The sequence below is a fragment of the Pygocentrus nattereri genome, chromosome 8 (assembly GCF_015220715.1).
Source record: "Pygocentrus nattereri isolate fPygNat1 chromosome 8, fPygNat1.pri, whole genome shotgun sequence".
In the NCBI taxonomy this organism is placed as follows: domain Eukaryota; kingdom Metazoa; phylum Chordata; class Actinopteri; order Characiformes; family Serrasalmidae; genus Pygocentrus; species Pygocentrus nattereri.
Genome location: NC_051218.1, coordinates 24318927 through 24340407, shown reverse-complemented (window position 1 = coordinate 24340407; position 21481 = coordinate 24318927). Strand labels below are relative to the sequence as shown.

The 21481-nt window shown below is 38.8% G+C and overlaps 1 protein-coding gene across 9 annotated transcripts in view; it reads left to right on the top strand.

The window, feature by feature from the left end:
• diaph2 (diaphanous-related formin 2) overlaps positions 1–21481 on the top strand; it is a 472316-nt gene that overhangs the window by 128507 nt on the left and 322328 nt on the right. For all 9 annotated transcript variants that reach the window (XM_017698456.2, XM_017698459.2, XM_017698458.2 and 6 more), the window contains 7 exons: positions 3092–3166; positions 3262–3331; positions 4042–4178; positions 6104–6212; positions 12070–12180; positions 13397–13509; positions 17930–18046. In XM_017698456.2, coding sequence (XP_017553945.1) covers positions 3092–3166; positions 3262–3331; positions 4042–4178; positions 6104–6212; positions 12070–12180; positions 13397–13509; positions 17930–18046 — 732 coding nt within the window. The remainder of the gene's footprint in view (positions 1–3091; positions 3167–3261; positions 3332–4041; positions 4179–6103; positions 6213–12069; positions 12181–13396; positions 13510–17929; positions 18047–21481) is intronic.

Sequence of the window (21481 nt, the reverse complement as noted above, 5' to 3'; positions counted from 1 at the left end):
TAATTGAGGCAACATTTTCCTTTCTCATATGGTACAGTACTTTGTTGGAGCAAATGCTGGTGCACTATTGTTTATTCAGTAAAGACCAGGTCTTTGCTGTACAACCATTACACATTAATCTATTTTTATAGTGCTCTACATAAATACACTGTAATTGCATCAAACCAGCAGAATTAGAGTACATAAAAATTCTTCCTAAGACAGACCATGAATATTTCATCTACCCTCTGGAATGTACATGATTCTGAAAAGTAACACAATTTGGTGGCGCTTAACTGCAGGATTATCCCCATCAATATTTCATGAATAAGTCTAAATGAAATCCATGGATGCTTGCCAGGGAGCGTGGCGAGGTAGCTGATGAGCTGATTTGACAGAGCTGTGATGCACGATTTTACTCCACTTCAAAAGGCAGGGAGAGGGGGAAAAAGGACTGAGGTAGCTGGTCTGTAATACTGCACACAGGCAGGCAGATGAGCTGAATGGACACTTGTTAACCTGATGAGTCTGCAGCATGTGCCAGCTTTTGGCTTTTTAATCAAAACAAACTGATCGGTCCCGTTTCTCAGCTGTGGAGCAATAGTCAGACCTTGAGTCTGATAAAAACGTGTGAAAAAACACCAAGGAGGTGTCTGTAGCTTGGTCTGATTCCTGCTGTCAGTTTTACTTTTAAAACCAGGTTTCCCCCCTCTTATCGTTTTCCTGCTTGCCTAAGAATTCAGACACCTGCTTACAGAATGGCAATTATGTCACTTCCAGATGTAACTTTACAGCAATTTAAAGCTAGATTTAGGTCTCCGTCTCTTTTCCTCATGTGAAATGTCTTGTGGATGTACTTAAGTTGAGGTGTATATTGACCGCCAGGCTACAGTGGCACTAAGAGTTCAGGTGAGATCAGCTTATCTAAAACACCACCAGAGTACTTCAGCTGAAATATTAGCCTCATCTCTCAACCAATAACTTTAGATCTGCAGCAGTCACTGAACAGAGCCAGCTTTGGTGGACTTAGTGAATTATGTCTGCTCAGTCAACACTTCTCTCTCTATACCCTCTCTCCCCCTCTTTCCCTCTCTTATTCTATCTTCCTCTCACTCTGCTGTCTAATACTACTCATTTGCTCCTGCCACCTCCACACTCACTCTGCAGTTGTATACACAACAGACTGATTGCACTGCGCAGAAGAGATTGCTTTCCAAGATCCCATTTAGGTTATGAGGGACTAACTGTGTTTGCATGCAGCGCGCCTTCGAAAAGTGATGAGTGCAAAATGCAAAACATTAAACTATAAGCTCTTTGTAAACAGACAGTTATAAATTTTGAACATTATGCTGTTTTGTTTTATTAACAAAGCAGGCCATTATAATGGACTGTACAGCAAATGCTAATAAGTTGCAAATTGGGTTTTGTGAGCTGGTAATGAATTTTGAGTAATGGCGTGGTGAGCCTTCGAGTGTTCATAATTCTGAGCTAATTTCATTGCAAATCAGTGAAAAAGCACACTTTACCCCTCTGCACTGCCCCGGGTTTTCGTACTGGCCCTAATCGAGGGTCTTCTGTGACCAAACTCGTCAATACAAATGACTTTAATATGCATGTGATTATTGTACACAGTCATTGTCGGAAGGAAAGAATCAATCAGTCTTATGGGCCTTTAATGCGACAAATTGTCCGATGCATTTTGCTTTATTGACAGCATGGAACTGAGGAAAGTGATGCTAATGATATCATTTAAGTGCAGTCACAGAGTGCCAGACTTCTCTTCTTTTCCCACTCTCTCTCCCATGCTCATTCCCCTCTCTACAACGGATCGTTTATCATCTCCAGATACATTGCAATTTATAGCTAATTATCTCTTAGGATCCATTATTGATTCCAGTGTTATCTTTCGTGCTTTGCTTTATCTTCTTGCTAGAGTGCATGCCCTACAAGTATTGTCCTAAAGGAGGTTATGTGCCACACACAGATTAAGATTGCCTTTACATTTGCATGCTGCTTGTACTTAATGTGTGATACAGTATCCTTTAGAGGAATATCAAATTCCATGACTATTAACTATAATGAAGTTGATCATATGATGGCCATCAAACATTTGACATCTAACATTTTTCATTTGGGCTTCCATTATTGATAACTGCATGTATTGGAAACTTTTTTCAGGTATTTTTCATTATTTGGTTCACTCCTAGAACCTGGTAAAAAATCTTTCATGAGCCTCCATGAACACTGTAGTAGCAGCCTATATATTCATTAATGCATACAGAATCTACTTTGTTGCTATTAGTCAGAAAAAAATCTATTGTATGGAACAGAGAGTCATTTCATAACCCTTTTTTTCATGAGATTCTTTCAGAGAACTTCATTTGGAACCCTTCAGGGGATTCAAGGATTTGTTTGGCCTTCTGAAAAGACTAATTTCCTGGAGGGTGAAAACATATAATACTGAAACTAACTACACCATGCACTGCTGCCTAGATGATGATAGGTGTGCCTTCTGATTTGTGATTCTTTGCAAAGTTTCTTTCTCTCTTTCTCTCTTCTTTCAGGGATATTTTGTTTTCACTGTTCACATTCCACAAACAAACATGAGTTTTGAGCCTCTTTAATGTTGCTTTTTTGACAATGTCCACTTTAAGTAACGGTTTACAAATTAAATTGAATTGAATTGAATTTCCACAAGCTACATTGTATGCAAAGAATTGTAGGTGTCTGTTCCACCCAACAGAAACAGCAGGCTCATCAGGTTTCTGATAAGTGAAATACTAAATCTTTGATCTGATAGACAGTTTCTGAAACTTCCAATGAGTGATTAAGAGTCTGTCTAGGTAAAGAAGAAACATCATAGGGTTCTTATGCAAATAAAGGTATTGGGATCAGATCGTGAAAAAGGTCACTTTGGAAGGCTACATCAAAACCTGTATTGCTATTTGTCCTTCAGTACAATGTAAAGACTTGTTTGTAAGACTTATTGTAAAATTTCTCAAGTTTACTGAGTGGCTAAACAATAGAAAATGTTTGTCTGATTCATTCTTTGCAAAAATGTACAGTAAGTTTTGCATTGTCATGGTTCTTTGCTTGTTACTTTGTGTTTCAGCTGGGTGAATAACTTTGGTCATGAGGGTCTCGGACTGCTTTTGGATGCATTGGAGAGGCTTCTTGACAAGAAACAGTAAGTTTGTTGAGTCTCACTGTGAGCCTCTTAAGCAATTCCCTTTGTGCAGAAAAATTGGTCATGCATCTATTCTCGTCTCACTCTCTTTCCAGACAAGAAAGCATTGACAAGAAGAATCAGCACAAACTCATCCAGTGCCTCAAAGCCTTCATGAACAATAAGGTGTGTTTAATGATTTGAGGGGTCCAACAAAAGCAATATTTATCAGCCCTTGGCTCACACTTGTCATAAGTGTCAAACTATCTCTGTATAGAACTGTTGCGGGGGAAGAGATTCAGTGGGCTCCAAAACATGCTCAACCACTTGAAAATCATTTCAGCTGCCCTTTACACATCTCTGAGAATAAATGAAATATCTCAGTGAGATGGAAACGCTGTTTCTCCCGATTACTCAAGCAAACACAAAGTCTTAAACGCAGCAGTGAACACAAAACCCTCGAATTTGTTTAGTTCGCAGATATCAGATATATGCAAGCCCTTTGGGTCTTAGTGCCTAATTCATTATTTTACCTAGCACTTTCCTCTGTGCTTGTGCAGATTATAATTTTACAGCCTAGCCACATTCCCCCTGATTAAATATTTGTATCTTTGCTAAATGTATTTTGGTGAATTGCAATACTTTAAAGCTTAAAAGGATAAGGATAAAGATGCAAAGATATGATTATTTGTCCCCACAGCGCTGTCCTCAATTGAATTCATTTATCTTAAACCTTTTCTCCACTGACCTAATTGGCTCTTTCTTAAAAGAACAAAGGCTAAAGTTGTCCTTACATTAGGGGATCCCAATTTTTACTTAAAGCTAAAGTAATTAAGCCTTGAAAAATGTTTCTGTTTTATTGGAGTGATAAAATGAGATCTGTTGACAATTTTCAGTATGGCCTGCAAAGAATTCTTGGGGATGAGCGAAGCCTGCTTCTTCTGGCGAGGGCTATTGATCCCAAGCAACCAAGTATGATGACTGAGATTGTGAAGATTCTGTCAGCCGTCTGCATTATTGGAGAGGAGAACATGTAAGCTCATATTGCTCCATTGAAAGCTAGAATTTAAATGTTCTTATTACTGCAGAAAGTCCAGGACAGTTTGTGATCTTGGTACATTTTCAAGTTTAAAAGCAGATTATGTAGTCATGAGATATTTCTTAATAATATGGAAACTCACATGTACAATGAAGGCAGCTTTACATACTGGTCTTTGAACGGTTAATAGCCTAGACATAATGTCTCATTTCACTGCAGCAAGTTTCTCTCAGCAAAGAAAGCCTTCTGGTTTATAATCAGATTAAAGAAATATATTTGTAGACAACCTGTCCGAGACCTTACACAATGCATTTTGTGCTCTCATATTGCATTTGTGAGAGAGCTTTGAGATGTGTCTGAGTCTGTCGGTTAACATGTTCTTATTTAGCTGTTCAGGTAGTGTAATGTATTTAAGTGCTCAGTGTTGTTGGCCATGAACACACAGCTAGGCTGACAGATTATAAATTGAATCCAAGGGAGCTCTTTTTTTTATGGCATCTGCCACAGTGCTGGTCTAGAATAACAATGGCTGCCAGAGCAACACTTCAAACAAAGCCTGCATTCGGTGATAGAAAATAAACAAACCCACAAAATATAAGAAGGAGAAAAAAGCGCAGAAGGACCATCTAGCGTGTAAACCTGCTAAATACTGTTGATCAAATGTAGTATTATCCCATAAGATTCATGACTTTTAAGAAACAATAATGTCCCAGTATGCACAGGCATGCATGCACAGGGTAAAAGTATAGATTAAGCTGGTACTATGTGTAATATAGATTTGCTTTATTTATATGTGTGATCTCTGATGTGCAGATGTTAGTGGCAGAACAAGAAAGCGCTGATGCCTCAGTTTGTGGTGAACACCCCTCTCAAATGCCATGTAGCGGTACTGGCTCATGTTCAGCTCTGTGACATCAAAGCCGAGTGTTGAAGAGTCAAACAGGTGTAGCTTATTCTGAACTGCTGTTTGAACTAGCATGAAAGAAGTAGCGCAGCCTACTCCTCACTACAACTTAATCACCCGGATCACAAAACGGAGGATCTTACACTTAGCTGTTCGACAAAACTTCTTCTGCACAGTTTTATCAGTGACAGGTCAAAGTGAAGTGAAGCGAGCTAAGGGAGGATGTGTGACATGGAGTCTCCCTTTCCTCTGCATGTACACACACAGAAAATGTTCACATCTGACCATTGCAGCTCTAGCAAAGCTATCAGATACACTGTCAATTATCTGTGTTGGTTGTCACACAATGTAGGTCACGCTCATTTGATCAGGACTTCACAGGCTTCCTGACTGTTATGGTTACAAGTCAAATACATATACCACAGTCAGTAGTGTCAGGTGGCCCAAAAAGTTTTTGATTGAACTCTGTAGACTGTGTCAAACTGACTACCCTTTGTTGTGTCTCTGTTTAATGCTGATAATATCAGGATGAAAAATGAGCCTCTCCTAGTGTGATGTGAGGGAACAGCTTTGATGGCATGATAAACTATGCAGATAAATGTTGTTTGCTGTTCCCTGAATGGGCTGCTTTATTAGGATAGGTACAGGGCTCAGGTAATTGTTTGACTATGATGCAGTCATTTTTTTCTACAGTGTAGTCCACAGCAGAAACTCTGTAATCCTTGTATTTAATGTGACTTTTTATAAAACTATAAGGAATATTAAAAGTCACATAAAGCTAAAGCACATAATTTTATGAAGACCATACAACCTGTCTAAATGGAAACACTGTGGACACAAACAGTCTGCAGTCTGAAGAGCTTAGGCATTGTGAAAATACTGTGTAAGTATTCTGAACACCTAGTACTTAGATGACTCTAGAAACTTGGCTAAAACAGTTAGCTAGTGTCCTGCCCATGTGCTGATAAAAGGCGTGTGTTTTAAGATGTTGTGGTGTCTTCTCCTTTTCTCTTAGTCTGGATAAAATCCTGGCAGCCATGACCATTGCAGCTGAGAGGAATAATAAAGAGAGATTTGCTCCGATAGTCGAGGGCCTGGAGAACCATGACGCCCAGCAACTTCAGGTCAGCTAAGTGTACTGTGCAAAAGAATCACATCACTGCTTGTCATACTCCTCCCACATCACTCACACTCTCTGCCTTTATACCAACACAATGGTGAAAACAGTGTACTTTTAATGTGCTGGCTAGTTTTGTAGCTTAAAATGTCAGAATGCAAATGTTATTTTAGATATTTTGCTTATGTATTAGGTATGCTAAAAGCCCCAGTGAGCTCACCTAAATCAAAATAAACCCAAAATTGTAGTCCTTGATGAAAGTTTGTTGTGGAAATGATTGTGCCATGACAATTAAGGATATTTAATTGTTTTAAAAGGACAGTAACTTGGAGTTTTTTCAGGTTTTTTTTTTTTTAATCTTGATATCCTATCCAAAGAGCATCTTAAACAAATTAAGTTAAAATCCAGGAAGTGTTCCTATAAAAACTATTAAAAAAAACACTTTTCTCACATTTATTCATGTACCAATGAAATGAAAGTTTGCAGATTCAAAATCAAGCAGACAAAGATCAAAATGACTGAAAAATTACCCTTTTGTATTCCAAAAAAGCCCTCTTATTGTTTTTATTTCAGAAAAGTTATTTCTTTTAAAGGGCCCATATCCAACCTTCTGCTTACATGTATGTATTTATTTATTTTGCCATAATGTCCACTTATGATGTTTGCATGGTTTTATTTACCAAAAAGTCATAATTTATTCCAGCCTATCTTTCAACACACTTAAACTTAAATGTGTTTTTTTTTGCACTGTATTGTGTCAAATTTAAAAAGCAGTCTGATTTGAAACATTCTTCATAAATTGAGCATCAGACTTTAGGCTGAGAAGGTGGATATATATTTTTAAATACAACCCCAATTTCAAAAAAGTTGGTATTTAAAATGTAAATAAATGTAAATAAAAACAGAATGCAATGATTCGCAAATCTCATAGACAATTCACAATAGAACATAGAACACATCTCATTTTGAAACTGAGACATTTTACAATTTCATGAAAAACATTAACTCATTTAGAACTTGATGGCAGCAACACATCTCAAAACAGTTATGACAGGGCCATGTCTACCATTGAGTAGCATCACATCTTCTTTTAACAACAGTCTGTAAATATCTGGAAAGTGAAGAGACCAGTTGCTGCAGTTTTGGGGAAGAATGTTCATGTCTGCTGTAGGATTCTAGCTGCTCAACAGTCCTGGGTCTTGCCTGATTTTTCATTTCATGATGCGTCAGTGTTTTCTATTGGTTAAAGGTCTGTCAGACAAGCCAGTTTAGTCCCCGGATTCTTCTGCAAAGCCATGCTGTTGTGATGGATGCAGTGTGTGGTTCAGCATTGTCTTGCTGAAATATGCAAGGCCTTCCCTGAAAGAGATGTTGTCTGGATGGGAGCATATGTTCTAAAACCTCTTTATACTGTTCAGCATTTATAATGCCTTTCCAACTGCCCACACGTTTGAACTGTGTGCTGATAACAATTTTGAATCATCTGACCACAGAGCAGTTTAACAATTTGCCTCAGGCCATTTTAAATGAGCTTTGGCCCAGAGAAAACTGCAGCGTTTCTGGATCATGTTGACATATGGCTTTTTCTTTGCATGATGCAGCTTTAACTTGCATTTGTGGATTGCACGGCAAATTGAGTTCATGGAGATTGATTTCTGGAAGTTTTCCTGAGCCCATTCAGTGATTTCCAATACAGAATCATGCATCTTAGTTTCCATATATGAACGACATGGACTAAGAAGTGAACAAAAAGTTTTGAAATGTTTAACAATGTTTACATCTTGCATGAAATACTTTTATTTAATTTAATGAAATAAATAAAATTAAAAATGTTTTTCCATTAAATGTGCTCTTTAATAATGTACATTCTTATGAACTACAGGGACACCTCTTTAGGTATGACTACTAACAAATATTTAAATTGGAAGCCATTGTTAATACAAATTGTGGATATTTTGTGCATTTATGTTTGGACTGGAGCTTCAACAGTGTTTTAGTCAGTTTGCTATTTGTGTTTTGCCTTATTTGTTTGTTAATGGTGTGAATGGAATTTTGGACCATATGTCTAGTGAGTGTGCAGTTCCTTATATGTCATTTGACTTATCTGCACTCATGCATCACAAATTCACATGCATCAGGCATGCACTAGGGAGCAACATGACATAAATTGTAAACAATTGTGCATCTGGGATTGCACAGTGAAATGAGTTAAGATGGTTCTAAGAAGGTGGAATATAAAACTGTGCAAACATTTTAGGTATATCTATAGTTCAGTTCCTTTGATCCAGACTGAAACAGAAAATTATACATTACAGCATTTTAGTTCTGGTTTTAGTTATGATTTGCTCACACTGACATATTTGACATAAAACCAAAAAAAGTATGGCCACTACTGTATATTGCTACAGTATATTGCATAATTTGACATGCTGTTATATGTGAGAGTGAAATATTTACAGCAGCTTTGGATGTGCTTTAGTGACACTTCAAAACTGAAATTGTTTTATAATTTCCAAGTCAGTTTATAGTAATTTTTCATATTTCTACAGATTTTTTTCCTCCAGTTTCCAAAGTGCTGGTTTGCTACTGCTTAATAGTTATGTCATTCACGGGCCTCCTGTACCTCAGCAGGCAGGTGTATACACACTCTTAGTGTTCTTCCTGTCGTCCCCTGTCCTTCTGTCAACCCCATCACCTAAGCCCTGTGATGGCAGCAGGCTGCCAGCAATCACAGCCCGGTGAGAAGCTTATGCTTACACTTAATCAGTAGCAGCCGGATCTGTGAGGGAACTAAACTTCAGAACTCGGGGTAAGAAAAAGTGGGAGAGGAAAAGAAAACTCCACAAGAGAGATGTTGACTTGATCTTTTTTAACCAGCTATATCATTTTTTTTCCTGTGTGTGCTCTGCCTCTGCACTCTGGTCTCAGAGGAGAAGAAGCTAAAGGGCAACGATGCAGCTCTGCACCTGAATTTATCATTCTCTCCCTCTTCACTCATCTCCCCTCCCCATTTCTTCACTGCTCACGCTGATCTGTGACCAAGCACCAAAATGCACGCCATGTGCACTTGTCGAACGAGCTCCTAATCTGCAAATTTCTGGTGCAGGAGGGAGAGATAAAACGGCGGAAAGCAGAGCATGCCAGCTAGAGTTTGGGGAGGAGAGGAAAGGAGTAAAGGGAACCCTTTGATTGCTTGCCTTGTTTTTCCTCCTCTGAAAAAGAGGTCTGTTAATGAAAAGAACCGCTGCTAATTGTGAAGTAAATTAAAATACCTTGCTGATGCAGGAGGTTCAGAAAAATTAAACACTTTAAAAACCTGCAATGGGCTGCAAAGCCTGGTTTTTCTAATGTGATTAAAATGTGTTTTGCTGCGGTTTAGCTGTGTTCCATCTCAGCAATGAGAGCATGCAAACTTTCAACCGTCCTGGCAGTGCCATTTTTAATTACTCTGCTGGAAGCCTCCTCCGGCGCTGCGTTTTCAGATGATGCACGAGCACCTCATCAGTGCACTCTCAGCCCAAAAAAGAACAAAAATAACCTCTTCCAACCCCACTTCCATCAACCCTTGCACGGAAAACAAACAGTGAGAGGTGTGTGTGTGTGTGTGTGTGCATGCGCGAGTTTGTGTCTGCATGCCACACACGATATGATACGCACACTAGCCTGCAGGAAGGCTTTGAGAAGAATCCACACTCACTCAATGGGCCTCAAATCCTTCAAATGAAATAATGGCTGCAGGTTGACAGGGAAGAGAAGGCAAAAAGTTTAGATAAGTGCAGGGGAAGAAGGCCCCCCCCCCTTCTTTTTTTTGGGGGTGGGGTTAGCCTCAAGAGTGCCCTTCTCTGGTGGGCTCTGTTAAGGCTTCAGTGCTCTTCTCTTGCCCCTGGGCTTGTGGGACTCTGAGAGTTGGGGGAGCAGGCATCTGCTGCTTCTGGCTTGTGGAGGTAACAGGCCGCTCTTGTGCCTGCAAGACCAGTTTCAACACAGTGGTGTCCAACAGCCTAGCTGCATATGTCTGAAAAATAGGGCCCATTAGCACTGACATGTCCCTTAAAAAACAGTCTGGTTTCTCTCTATTCACTTGTGGAAGCCTCTTTAGCCACATTTTCTATGGTTTGAGTGGCTGAGTGATTGAGTGACAGTCAGTCAGTAAACGAGTTAGTAACTGAGTGAGTCAACAAGCAAATGAGTGAATTAGTTAATGAGTCGATGAGTGTGTCAGTCTGTCAGACAGTGAGCCAGCCAATGAGTCAACAAGTGAGCCAGTCAATGACTCAACGAGTGAGCCAGTCAGTGACTCAACGAGTGAGCCAGTCAATGACTCAACAAGTGAGTAGTTGAGTGACTCAACAAGTGATTGACTAATTCAACATGTGAGTGAGTCCATAAGCAGATGAGTGAATTAGTTAGTCAGTGAGTGTGTGATTGAGTGAGTCAATGACTGAATGTGTGAGTTGGTGTGTGGGTAAGTTAATGAGCCAGTGAGTGAGTCAGTCAGTCAGTGATTAACTTAGTGAACGAGTGGTTAAATGAGTCAATGATTAAGGAAGTCGATTACTGTTTTACAGAGTGAGCAAGTGAGTTAATGAGTCAGTGATAGTGAAACAGTGAGTTGATGAATGAGAAAGACGGTCAGAGTGTGACACTCTGTGACAGAGGGTGAATCAGTGGTTGAGTCCTATTGCTTATTTCAGTATGCATTTCAACATGTTCTGGTTAACTTGACCTCAATAATCTTGCAGACTGTTATATTACTTCATTAGCTCAAATGAAATGGGTTTTAATAGCCTGTGGAGTGGTGGGGTATCAAGTGTCAACTTCAGTAGCAGAACCTAATTTCCCCAAAAATGGTGGACAAAGCAGTTGATAACTTTTGATTTGCTATGTCCAAACTGGGATTTATAGAGCAAACTACTCCAGGTGTTACACGTTTGTTGATGTAACTTAATTACTTTACTCTCTTATTTAAACTAAGGCTTTTAGTCATACAAATCAATTATTCACTAAATGTATATGCTTAATGTTCAGACTTCAAAACAAAAATTGCACAACAAAGTTTGCATGACTTGCCATTTAACTCACTGAGGCCAACTTAAGCAAGAGCAAGTGTCTTGTGGCTAAGAAATTTACTACTTGTTGTAATGAGTCAATTCGGAAGAAGAGAAACAGAGACTGAGATAACAAAACTGAAATAGAGTTCAGAGAGAATTCTTTTTCTCCAGATGGCTGTTATTCCCAATTGCAGCGTGAATCCCCGCTAGCAGTGCTTTTCCCAGGGTGTAGATTGGAGCGGCTTCCATTTGTGCCTGCTTTTCACCTCTGCAGGAATAACACAGAACAAGCTGAACGCCAGTGATACAGTATTCCCTGCAGCACGTTAATAAAATATGCGATCCATCACAAATGACCCAGCGAAGACTTATAATGACTGCTTCTCACACACCGATAAGGGCGATCTTTCGGCTTGCCATCGATTTACCCGTGTGAAATGCATTCCTCCTTGCACTGGCTGGCTCCCTGAAGTCGCCTTAAAACCTGTTAAGACCCATCAGCACTTCTCCCTGCCCACTGCCCTGATCCGATAAATCAATTAAAAATGCACATCTGTTCAGCCAGCCCTTACCCCCATCCCATGCTCTACAAGATCTGCAAGAACCACTTCCACTCATCTCTAATTTCTCCTTCATCCTTGCATGTTATAATGTCATCCTGTTTTATGTGAAGCACTGAATGTGTTAAATGCTGAAATGCAAACATTGTGAGTTCTTTTTATTATTGTGTATGTGTATGTTTTCACATGTTTATATGTTTATATTTGTGTTTTTATTTATTTATTTTTTATGTGGAATATGTTATCAACACAGACGGCCTGCATGCAGCTGATCAACGCCCTGGTCACCTCCCCAGATGATCTGGACTTCAGGATACATTTACGGAACGAGTTTCTGCGCTGCGGCCTGAAGAAGATCCTGCCGGTGAGTTATCTTGAAATGTGATATCTTGTTGCAAATTTCCTCCTATCATATTGCAACACATCTCAAAGGATTCTTTCACAAACTGAAGTGCAAATAGCTCCTACCGTCTCTGCCTCAGATGTTTTTACACTGACAAAAAGCAGTGTGTGGCCTGCATTCCTGTCCTTACTCCTCAGCACCCTATTTATGCATTGTGACAAATGACACACCATCGCTCACACCTCTTTGTCATAAAAAGCGGCCCACTCGCATCATTATCAATCAGTGCAGGGATCTGCATACTATTCTTCAACACTGCAGCCAAACCCCCACATCACTCACTATCTCATTTGTGTGGGCATTTCCTCATTGTTAATAAGTCATTTTGACTGCTCCTCTTATTATTGCTGCTATTATTATAATTATCTCAATCTCGACCCCCACATATGATTGAGTTTATTGTAATTTATGAATAATGTATTTGAAAGTTTAATAGGACAATTAAATATGACATTGTTCTCTAATTGTGAATAATGAGTTTCCAGGTTCTAGTGTCCTCAAAATAGCAACAGGGAAGAGAAAAGAAAAACGAGACACATTAAATTCTCACACAGTGTTGGAGAGAGGAGTCTGATGAAATGAAAACACACATTTTTTTCAAGGTGTGTGTGTGCATGGGTGTCTGTGTGTGTGTTAGCCATGTCCCCCCTGCTGTGGCATTGCACACTTTCCTCCTCTCTGATTCGCTGTTTCCTTAAGACAGATGGCATGCCTATAAGTGCAGCCATATGATTGATAGCTGCAAAAATTGGGTTACATTTGGCTTTTTACTGTATGTAAACTCCACTGGCAATGATTCACTCTGCAGGTATAAAGCATAGCATCTCACTCTCTCTCACCCCCCCTGTCTCACTAGGTTTAGAAAAGTCTCTAGTCTATATGTAGAAATATAATTGGAGAATAAGAGGGGGTGTGTTATTGTTAGATTGATAGGTCATCAGGTGTTGCCTGTTTGAAAGAGAAACCTGGCTCTATTGCATTTGTAATGCATTCAGAGTGCAACACTCAGTTCAGGTTCAGATCTAGGTGACAACAACAACAAAAAAAGGAGGCGTGCAAATAAATTTATTAACTCATGTAAATGACTTGTAGTTTTCTACTGTTTCTTTAATTTACTTATTTCTTTTCTTTTCATATCTTTTAAGATGCTCATTTGTCTCCTTCTCTGTAATGACAGGAGCTGAAAGAGACAGAGGAGTTAGACATTCAGCTGAAGGTGTTCAATGAGAATAAGGAAGAGGATTCTATTGAGCTGTCCCACAGGCTGGATGACATCCGTGCTGAGATGGAATATCCTTTTCACAGGCACCTCTCCTACACGCGCAGACGCAGAGAGTGGCCAGAGAGTGCATTGTGCTACTCTCAGCCAGCTTATGGGTCTAAAGCCAGAACCCCCAGTTCATTTGGAGGGGATTTGAAAAGCCATTTTTGCAATTCCAGGCCAGGCTCTTGCAATGCCTCATGGTAAACAAGCCCCCCTCACCTCCACACACTCCTGTGTTTCACATCTTTAATGGCACACTGCAGACCATCTCTTTATTGCCATATTTCTTCTTTTAGAACATTTTCTCTGTATCAGTGAAACATGATATGTGGACACATGTGGACAGTCTTTTTTCAGTATCAGTACATGTGGATAGTTCTCTATTTACTTATACATATATTAAAATTTAGTAATTTCATTTTCGCTTGCATGCTACACTGGCTCTGAATTTAACCAATTAATACCAAGGGTTTTAACAAGCACTTGTCTGCTCCTTAATAACAAATGGAGCACACTGCATTAGGTTTAATGCCACTCTCATATGTTTAGCTGAATAAATGCTGTGTTCTTGCATTATTTTGCCTAAAATAGCTACAGTTTACTTTTGATGGATCACAAAAATATCTTGATATATCAAGACACCCATTTATGAAAACAACTTGATAAAGATGCTTACATCACACAGTAAAAAATAAAAACACTGGTTGTTTAGAGGCCTATTGTTGCTGGCTGTCTGCTGTAATATACAGTGTTGCCAGAGGTGGATAATAAAAGTTACTTAGTCACATTTAAGTAACTTTTTGAATACATTTTACCTCACTCATTTTAATGGTGGATACTTTATACTGTCACTCCATTATATTTACTTGTAAAGAAAAAGTATAGAAAAAGCTATTTGGATACTCATTATAAAATGTGCAGGCTAACAGTTTAGTGAAATGCAACATGTTTGCTCATACATTGCTACTCCAAAACACCATTCCCTAAACACCTACATATCACCAGGCCACATTGTTATAGGCATAGCTGAGAAAGCAGAGATAGCACAGCTATATCACTTACTAGGCTAGCTACTCTAGCTGATGTTAGCTAGATGCCAAAACAGTGAAAATATTTTTCTCCACTGAGGAGAAAATACCTTGTGTAGAAGGGATAGGTGATATGGCAAAAATATCATATCACAATACTTAAGGACATTTTCACCATACATGATAAATTGGAACAGACAAAATAGAACTTGTAGTGCCTCATGAAAAATTCTATAATTTAAAATACTAATGCTAGTAATAATAATAATAATCCTACAGCAGACCTAAACAGACCTAACAATGCTCAGTTCGTAATACAAATTGTGATTAGTCAGTGTTCTTTAAGTACTAACGATATCCTAGATATGCTCAGAAAGGTATATTGTGAAATAAATGATCACAATAATGTTATATTGCTCACCCCTATGAAGAGTCCTTATTATCATACAGCATAGACATGGAAATAACATAGAACTCTTGTCAGCTCTGTGAGGTAATTAGCTCCATCACTCATCCAACATGAAAACCCATGTCCTTTGGCTGTTTTTAAGTAGTAAAACATGTTCCTTTGCATGATACTATGTTTTGTGTAACACCAGTACTGTCATCAGAAAAGGTGAGCCTACAGCTCTACATTTTTTTTGGCCAAAGTTCCCCAGTATAGCTTTCCTTGTGGTTAAATGGATAACTGTTCTTCCCAAGGATGCTGGAATACTCAGGGCATCACAGATACTGTGAAGTATCACAATGAGTCCTGTTATGTGGCTCGCTACTTGAGTAGTCACTCGACGCTTTCTTACTTCTCAAATAATAATGATCTGGATGACTAATTTTACTTCTACATGAGTAATTCTAATTGAGTAAAGAGTCATTTAAATAGTGCTTACTCAAGTAAAATATTTTTGTTGCTCTGTACATCTCTGTGCATGGCAAAGGCTGAAATTGCATAATATTTGGTTACATGTTATCCATCCCTTATCCCAATGAAAAGAAACATTTTTTCCCCCAAAGACAGTTTGATCTTTATGTGCATATGCTCTCTTACAGAATGAAATACTCTCTTCGGAAGCAAGTGGGAATGATTCACCCCAGTCACATACAGTCTGTTATCACGAAGGGAAGTAGTGCTCTAAGGATGCTTGTACTCCCATATTGGGCTGACAGAACAGGCAGAGCACACACACACACACACACACCCACTCTGAATAGCTAATATGTTGTCAGTTCATTGAAAAATGTTCAGGTGCTCTGTGTAGAATTGGTTTTTGTAGGTGTGGATGATGAGCTCTTGCTAGTCTAGAAATGGTGAAGCTCGAAGCTGTCAATCATATCATATCATATATGTCCAGTGGGCAAGCTTTACTCAAATTCAATAAAATAAAAATGAAAACAACCAGTATTGTAATGTTTTTTAAAAGAATTAATAAGCTCTCAAAAATTGTCAGGATACACCATGTGTCACACTGTTACTGTGTAAACCTTCAAGTAAATGAAGTTGCTGCAACATCTATAAAAACAATAAAATACAATCTGCTGATTTGGAATACTGAAACTAAATAAATCCTGAAGTTCCATGGTAGACTCTGAACATGTAACATGAGGCTCATTTTAAATGCTTTAAAATGTTTACAATGCTAACCTCTGGTGTTAGTCTTTTGATTTAAGTACAGCACTTGCTTTATTTTTTCCTGCTTGGCTTGTCAACATCATTCAGACTTTGATGGATATGTGAGATTGAGTGAGTCGTAATCGATGAAATACTTCAGATATGTAGTTTCCTTACTGAATAGTATACAGTGTGCATAGGTGTCTTGCTTCATGAAGTGAGTCACATCCACAAACCCTTAAGCTTTTTTCTGAATGAGGAAACAAATAAGCTCCTTTGACTTTTTTTCATGACCAGACCTGGTAGGGAATGAATTTCGGAACCGCTGGCTTTGAGAGTACTCTAGCTGCCCGCAGCGGCTTGGGCTACACTCTTTCAGAAAACATTGTTTAAATGTGCACAACATATTATGGTAGAAATGAATTTTTTAGCTGCCTCAAAATACCCCTCCCTTATCTGTAAAATGTATGCATAGATTTACTATTTGTGCTTATTCACATCATGGTGTTTTGCAATGTTTTTTTTCTTTCAAATAGGATGACTATCCACAGGAGAGTCTTTAAACAGAAAAGAAAGAAAATCATGCCCAAAGCTATTTATTTAACATTTTTCTCTTCTTTCTTTTTTCAAGTTATTTCCTTAAATGTTTTTCAGAAATCCCATTTGAGTCATCTGTATTAAGTGAGGGAAAAATGGCTCCGTGAGGGCTTTGGGATTAAGCTTGTGGCAGGATCATCATAGTGAACCACTGCTGTTTGTTTTTGTTTTGCCATGTTACCTGGCTTGACAGTGTGTTTTCAGAATAAATTGCAAGAAATCTGTCTCAGTGAAATGGATATAATTGAAAGAGAGGAAAAAAACTCAGCTTTTTTGAGAAAAAGGAAAAAAAAGAAGAACGAAGAGACAATGATTTCTGTCTAATGCTACATCTATTTTAGACATCAAAAATCTTTGGCCCCTGTCCTTGGGGAGAGGAGAAGTTGGACACATAATCAATACTCTTTGCAAGTTTAAGAACACTTTTTTTTCTAGAGAGAGGTAAGATGCAATCTGAGGACTTGAGAAAAAGCTGAGAATAATGTTCCATTTTTATAGCACAAAATAATCAAGCTTGGAGGATTTTTATTTGATTCGTATCCAGACCCTTGGCAGGAGCTGGAAGGTAGACTACAGGGATTTTTCCCTGTCATTCCTCATTTTTTAAAGTGTCTTTTTGACTTATGTTAGAAAATTTAATCCCAAAAGACATGGAAATAACATGACATGGATACATCTTTCTTTACTGTTTGAAGTGCTGTTGATATTCTCTATAGCACTGGGCAACAGACAATTAATTTACTTATCATGGATTTATTTTAATATAAAGGCTTTGATAAATCAATAGCAATGCATACACATTTTTCATATTTAGCAGTTTTCTGTTGGCTGTCTGGTCTTAATATTGTACTTGTGAATATTCCCTTTCACCTTCAGTCCTCTAATTCCTGTCTTTGTTCTCTGAGCTGCTTTGTTAGGAGGCTTTTACTCATCCATGCTGACAGCTATGAGTCTTTGACAAAATGATTAAGCATGTGTGTATCTTCTTATGTCCCAATACCTGCATGGAGCCTGGCTTTTGGGTGCACCCTCCTTCCTGCTCGTAGAGCAAACGTGCTTATTTTCATGCCATACAGATGTATAAGGTTCAGAACTGGCCGTTTGGCTGGTTGAACGTTTTACCTGCCTTTACATTTTCAAGGGGCTTTTGTATGTTATCATGGTGTTGAATGTCAAGTTAAAGCCCAGCAAATCATTCCTTAACCCTGTGTGTACCGATATGGGTGAGGTGTACCATCTTCTGTCCAACATGGTTAAAGATACAACCTCTGAGCCCTACTTCTTGTCCATGCTCCAGCACCTGCTGCTTATCAGGAATGACTACTACATCAGGTAAGCATAATTTCTTTTGCTAGTCTGCTAATTACAGCACAGTTACAAAGGATGAGAATTACAAAAGATGAAAAGGAGCAGTGAAAAAAGTGTACTGAATTTGTAATAAAAATAAAAACATCAATTTTTAAAAGTAGGAAAAGTAAAGTAGTTATGTCCACTACATTCTTAAGAAATTATCGCTAGCAGTCAACTGCTTTTGTCTTTTGTTTTGTGAATATAGTTATATAGCACAATTTCAACATTATTGTAATACTGCAACAAAGTTTATCTCCATGACAACCTTACATGGCCACCTTGACTACAGGCATTTTAACTTTAAAGGCACTCTGTACTGTAGGGATAAGTGTTTGCAGTGGAGACTCAGCAAAATAGCCTGCAAGATCTTGAACCATAATTTTAAGATCCTCTGAATCTCTCTTAAGATCCTCTGAAATATTGTGATTGGGTTGTTGTCCAGTCCCTACTATATACATGACTGAACAAAACACAGTTTTGATATTTTAGTGGAAGCCAGAAATCTGAATGTTTGTTTTTTTTCCATAAAAAAAAATACTCAGTGAAAAATTGTGTACGCAGGAAACATAAATCCATTTAATATTTGAGCGATTAAGACAATTTTTAGACTGCTGTTTCTCTGTGAGATAACTTGGCTGTGTAAACGTGTCAGTCAGGGGCCAGGAGCAGCCCAGCTCCTCTGAAGCCAGTGACAGTGATCAATTCACTGCTGTGTCAGACCTTTTGCTGAGATAAAATATGTTGAAAAAGAGGCAGAGTGGGAGGATTGGAAGGAATGAAAAAGAGGCATTTACCATAGACAAGTTACTGCTCACTTTGAGTTATGAATAATGTATATGCTGGCTTGTTAGAGACATTGAGAAATATAAAAACATATTTAAGCAGGGAGTATAGCGGCACGGAGTCTGTAGCTCTGACGCCAGACCCCTCTATCTGACAGCAAGCCAGGATCACTACAAACGCCCATTAAAAATGAATGTGCTTATTAAAGATATGCTTTTATAAATATATCTCTTCTGCTCCCACTCAGAGATGGATGTATAATCCCAAGCATCGCTCATTGAGGCACGTGCAGCCATGTCACAAGGTTGCTATATACAGCTCTCTTCAATTCATCATCAACATGCCTCCTGCCTTTGAACCTCAGGAATCTTTCAATGTAGTAGATTAAATTGGTTGGTTGAGAAATAGTTTGGCTCTAATTTTAGATTAAAGGAAACCCTTAAGATCATTGCGAGCTTTGATGACTAAGTCTCCATGGGCATGGGGGAGAAGGTACAGGACAGTGCCATCTCTTTCTCCGTTCACATCAGACGATGGCAGCTGTCTTGTCCATAGGTGTTGGGGACTTGCTGATGATCAAAGCTAGCCAGAGGAGATCTGCCGTTCCAAGAAGCTGCACAGAGCCACAAGATCAGATGTTTCAAAGATTTTTCTCTGTCTTTAAATTAGAAAAAAAAGAATCAAGAACTCTTCTACATCTACAAATTCCTTTTAACCATTCGAGGTATCACAAGTTAAATGGTAGTTTGTCCTTCAGACTTTTTTTTGTGTTGCATCCTTTTCTAGAAGGACATTTTAAACAGGAAGATCAGAGCGAGAGAATATGGAACACATCTCCTGCTTTTGGCTGTGACTGATGTGAGGATTAGATGGGTGATGTGGAGCAGGGGTTGGATGGAAGATGAGAGAGAGAGAGTGTGTGTGAGAGAGAGAGAGAGAGAGAGAGCGCGAGAGAGAGGAGGGGTGGGTGCGGGCAGGCGGTCTTTGGTGAGGGGGACATATGCTGTCTCCACTGGTGGGGTCTGACAGTTCTGGGTCAGCCTTCTTCTTCTTCCTAGTTATCTCCAGCATGCGACAGTCATGCTAGCCAGGACGCTGGGGAAATAGAGCTGCTTATTGAGATAATAATATGGTGAACATCAATGACATGCATAAGCTGCAGTCCATACCATTAAGCCAAGCTTGGCAACACTTGCAGGACATTCAGCTACAGTTGCCTTACTCCATGTTTGTCGTATTTAATCCTGTACAATGGTTGATAATTCGAATATAATTACACGTTTTAATAATATGTTAATTTAGAAGGATCAGTCTGCAAGTGATAACAAGCAACACTGCCAAACAATAATTCTGTGAATCAGTTTTTAAACAAGCATGTTCTTACCTGAAATATGTAAGTAAATGACAAAAGAAAGAGAAAAAGAAGGAAAGAAAATAAGTGAATACAGTGCTCAGTTATATTTACAGTTATATTTTTAACACCAGCATTCTCTCACCATCATCAAAAACAACATTAAAAGGGAGAAAACAACACACAATACCTACAGTCTGGCTCATAATAACATAAGCACACAGCAGTTAATTGATTTGGAGCTCACCAGTGGTTGTTCTTATCCCCGTGTCCAATGTCAGAGGAGAAATCCGTGCAGCCTTTGATTGGCTTATCAGTGTGCTAGCCATGCTCTGATCTGAGACCCTGGGTATCACTGAAAAGCACCAGGCTAACAGTCTGTGCTCATGACAAAATTGGAGCACAGCAAATCCAGTGTCAGCACACTTCCCTGCTTCTTAATTTAGCTCCCTGTCTTGATTTCCCTCTGGGTTCATGAAAACATTAGTATACATGGAGATCAATGGGGAGCATTGCAAAGTAAAACACAGGCCATGACCAAAGAAATGTTTGCCTGTGATATGTTGGCTGAAGCCTAAGGATCCTCTTAGGAATAGTATAGTCAGATGTTAGCAAGTATGCCTTTTACAGAACTGATTTGGTTTTGAAATCCAAAACTAGCAAGAGCTTTAGGAGCATTCGTCCCGTTGAAAATGTGCTATAGCCTGCTTAGAAAAATCACTTTATTTAGCATATATTTGAGCCAAAATGAGAAAAGCTATACATTCATACTGTGAGATTTTACCATTAGGAGGTAGTTACCAGGCTTCTTTCTTTCTGAACAATAAAATCCTTCCGAGTTTCCATGTGAACTCCAAGTGCTGTCCAGCAAACAATGATACAGCTTTGGCACTAAGTGTAACAGCAAAACTGTAGTCATGTCAAATCACTTCAATTCCACCCTACTGGCATCCACATTTTTAATACCTGGAGTTAAATAGCATTCACCAGGAGTCACTTTTCTGCAACTCCTCTTAAGAGCAAGGCGGCCCTCACCAGAGTCATCATTAAAATTCAGGGAATGTTTTGCTGCAAGGAGAAAAGAAGAGAGATGACACATCTCTGGTAGGAAAATTGCATATCTGCAGGAGACATTCAAGGTCATGCTTGGAACATAATTATTTTCCACTCTACCTCAGCTTAAGTTGACGTTGTATTTGCTAAATGTCACTTGCAATTAAAATTGATAATATAACTCAGAAAAGGTCACATGCCAAGCGCCAGGGCAGCATCTAGTCCCAGGC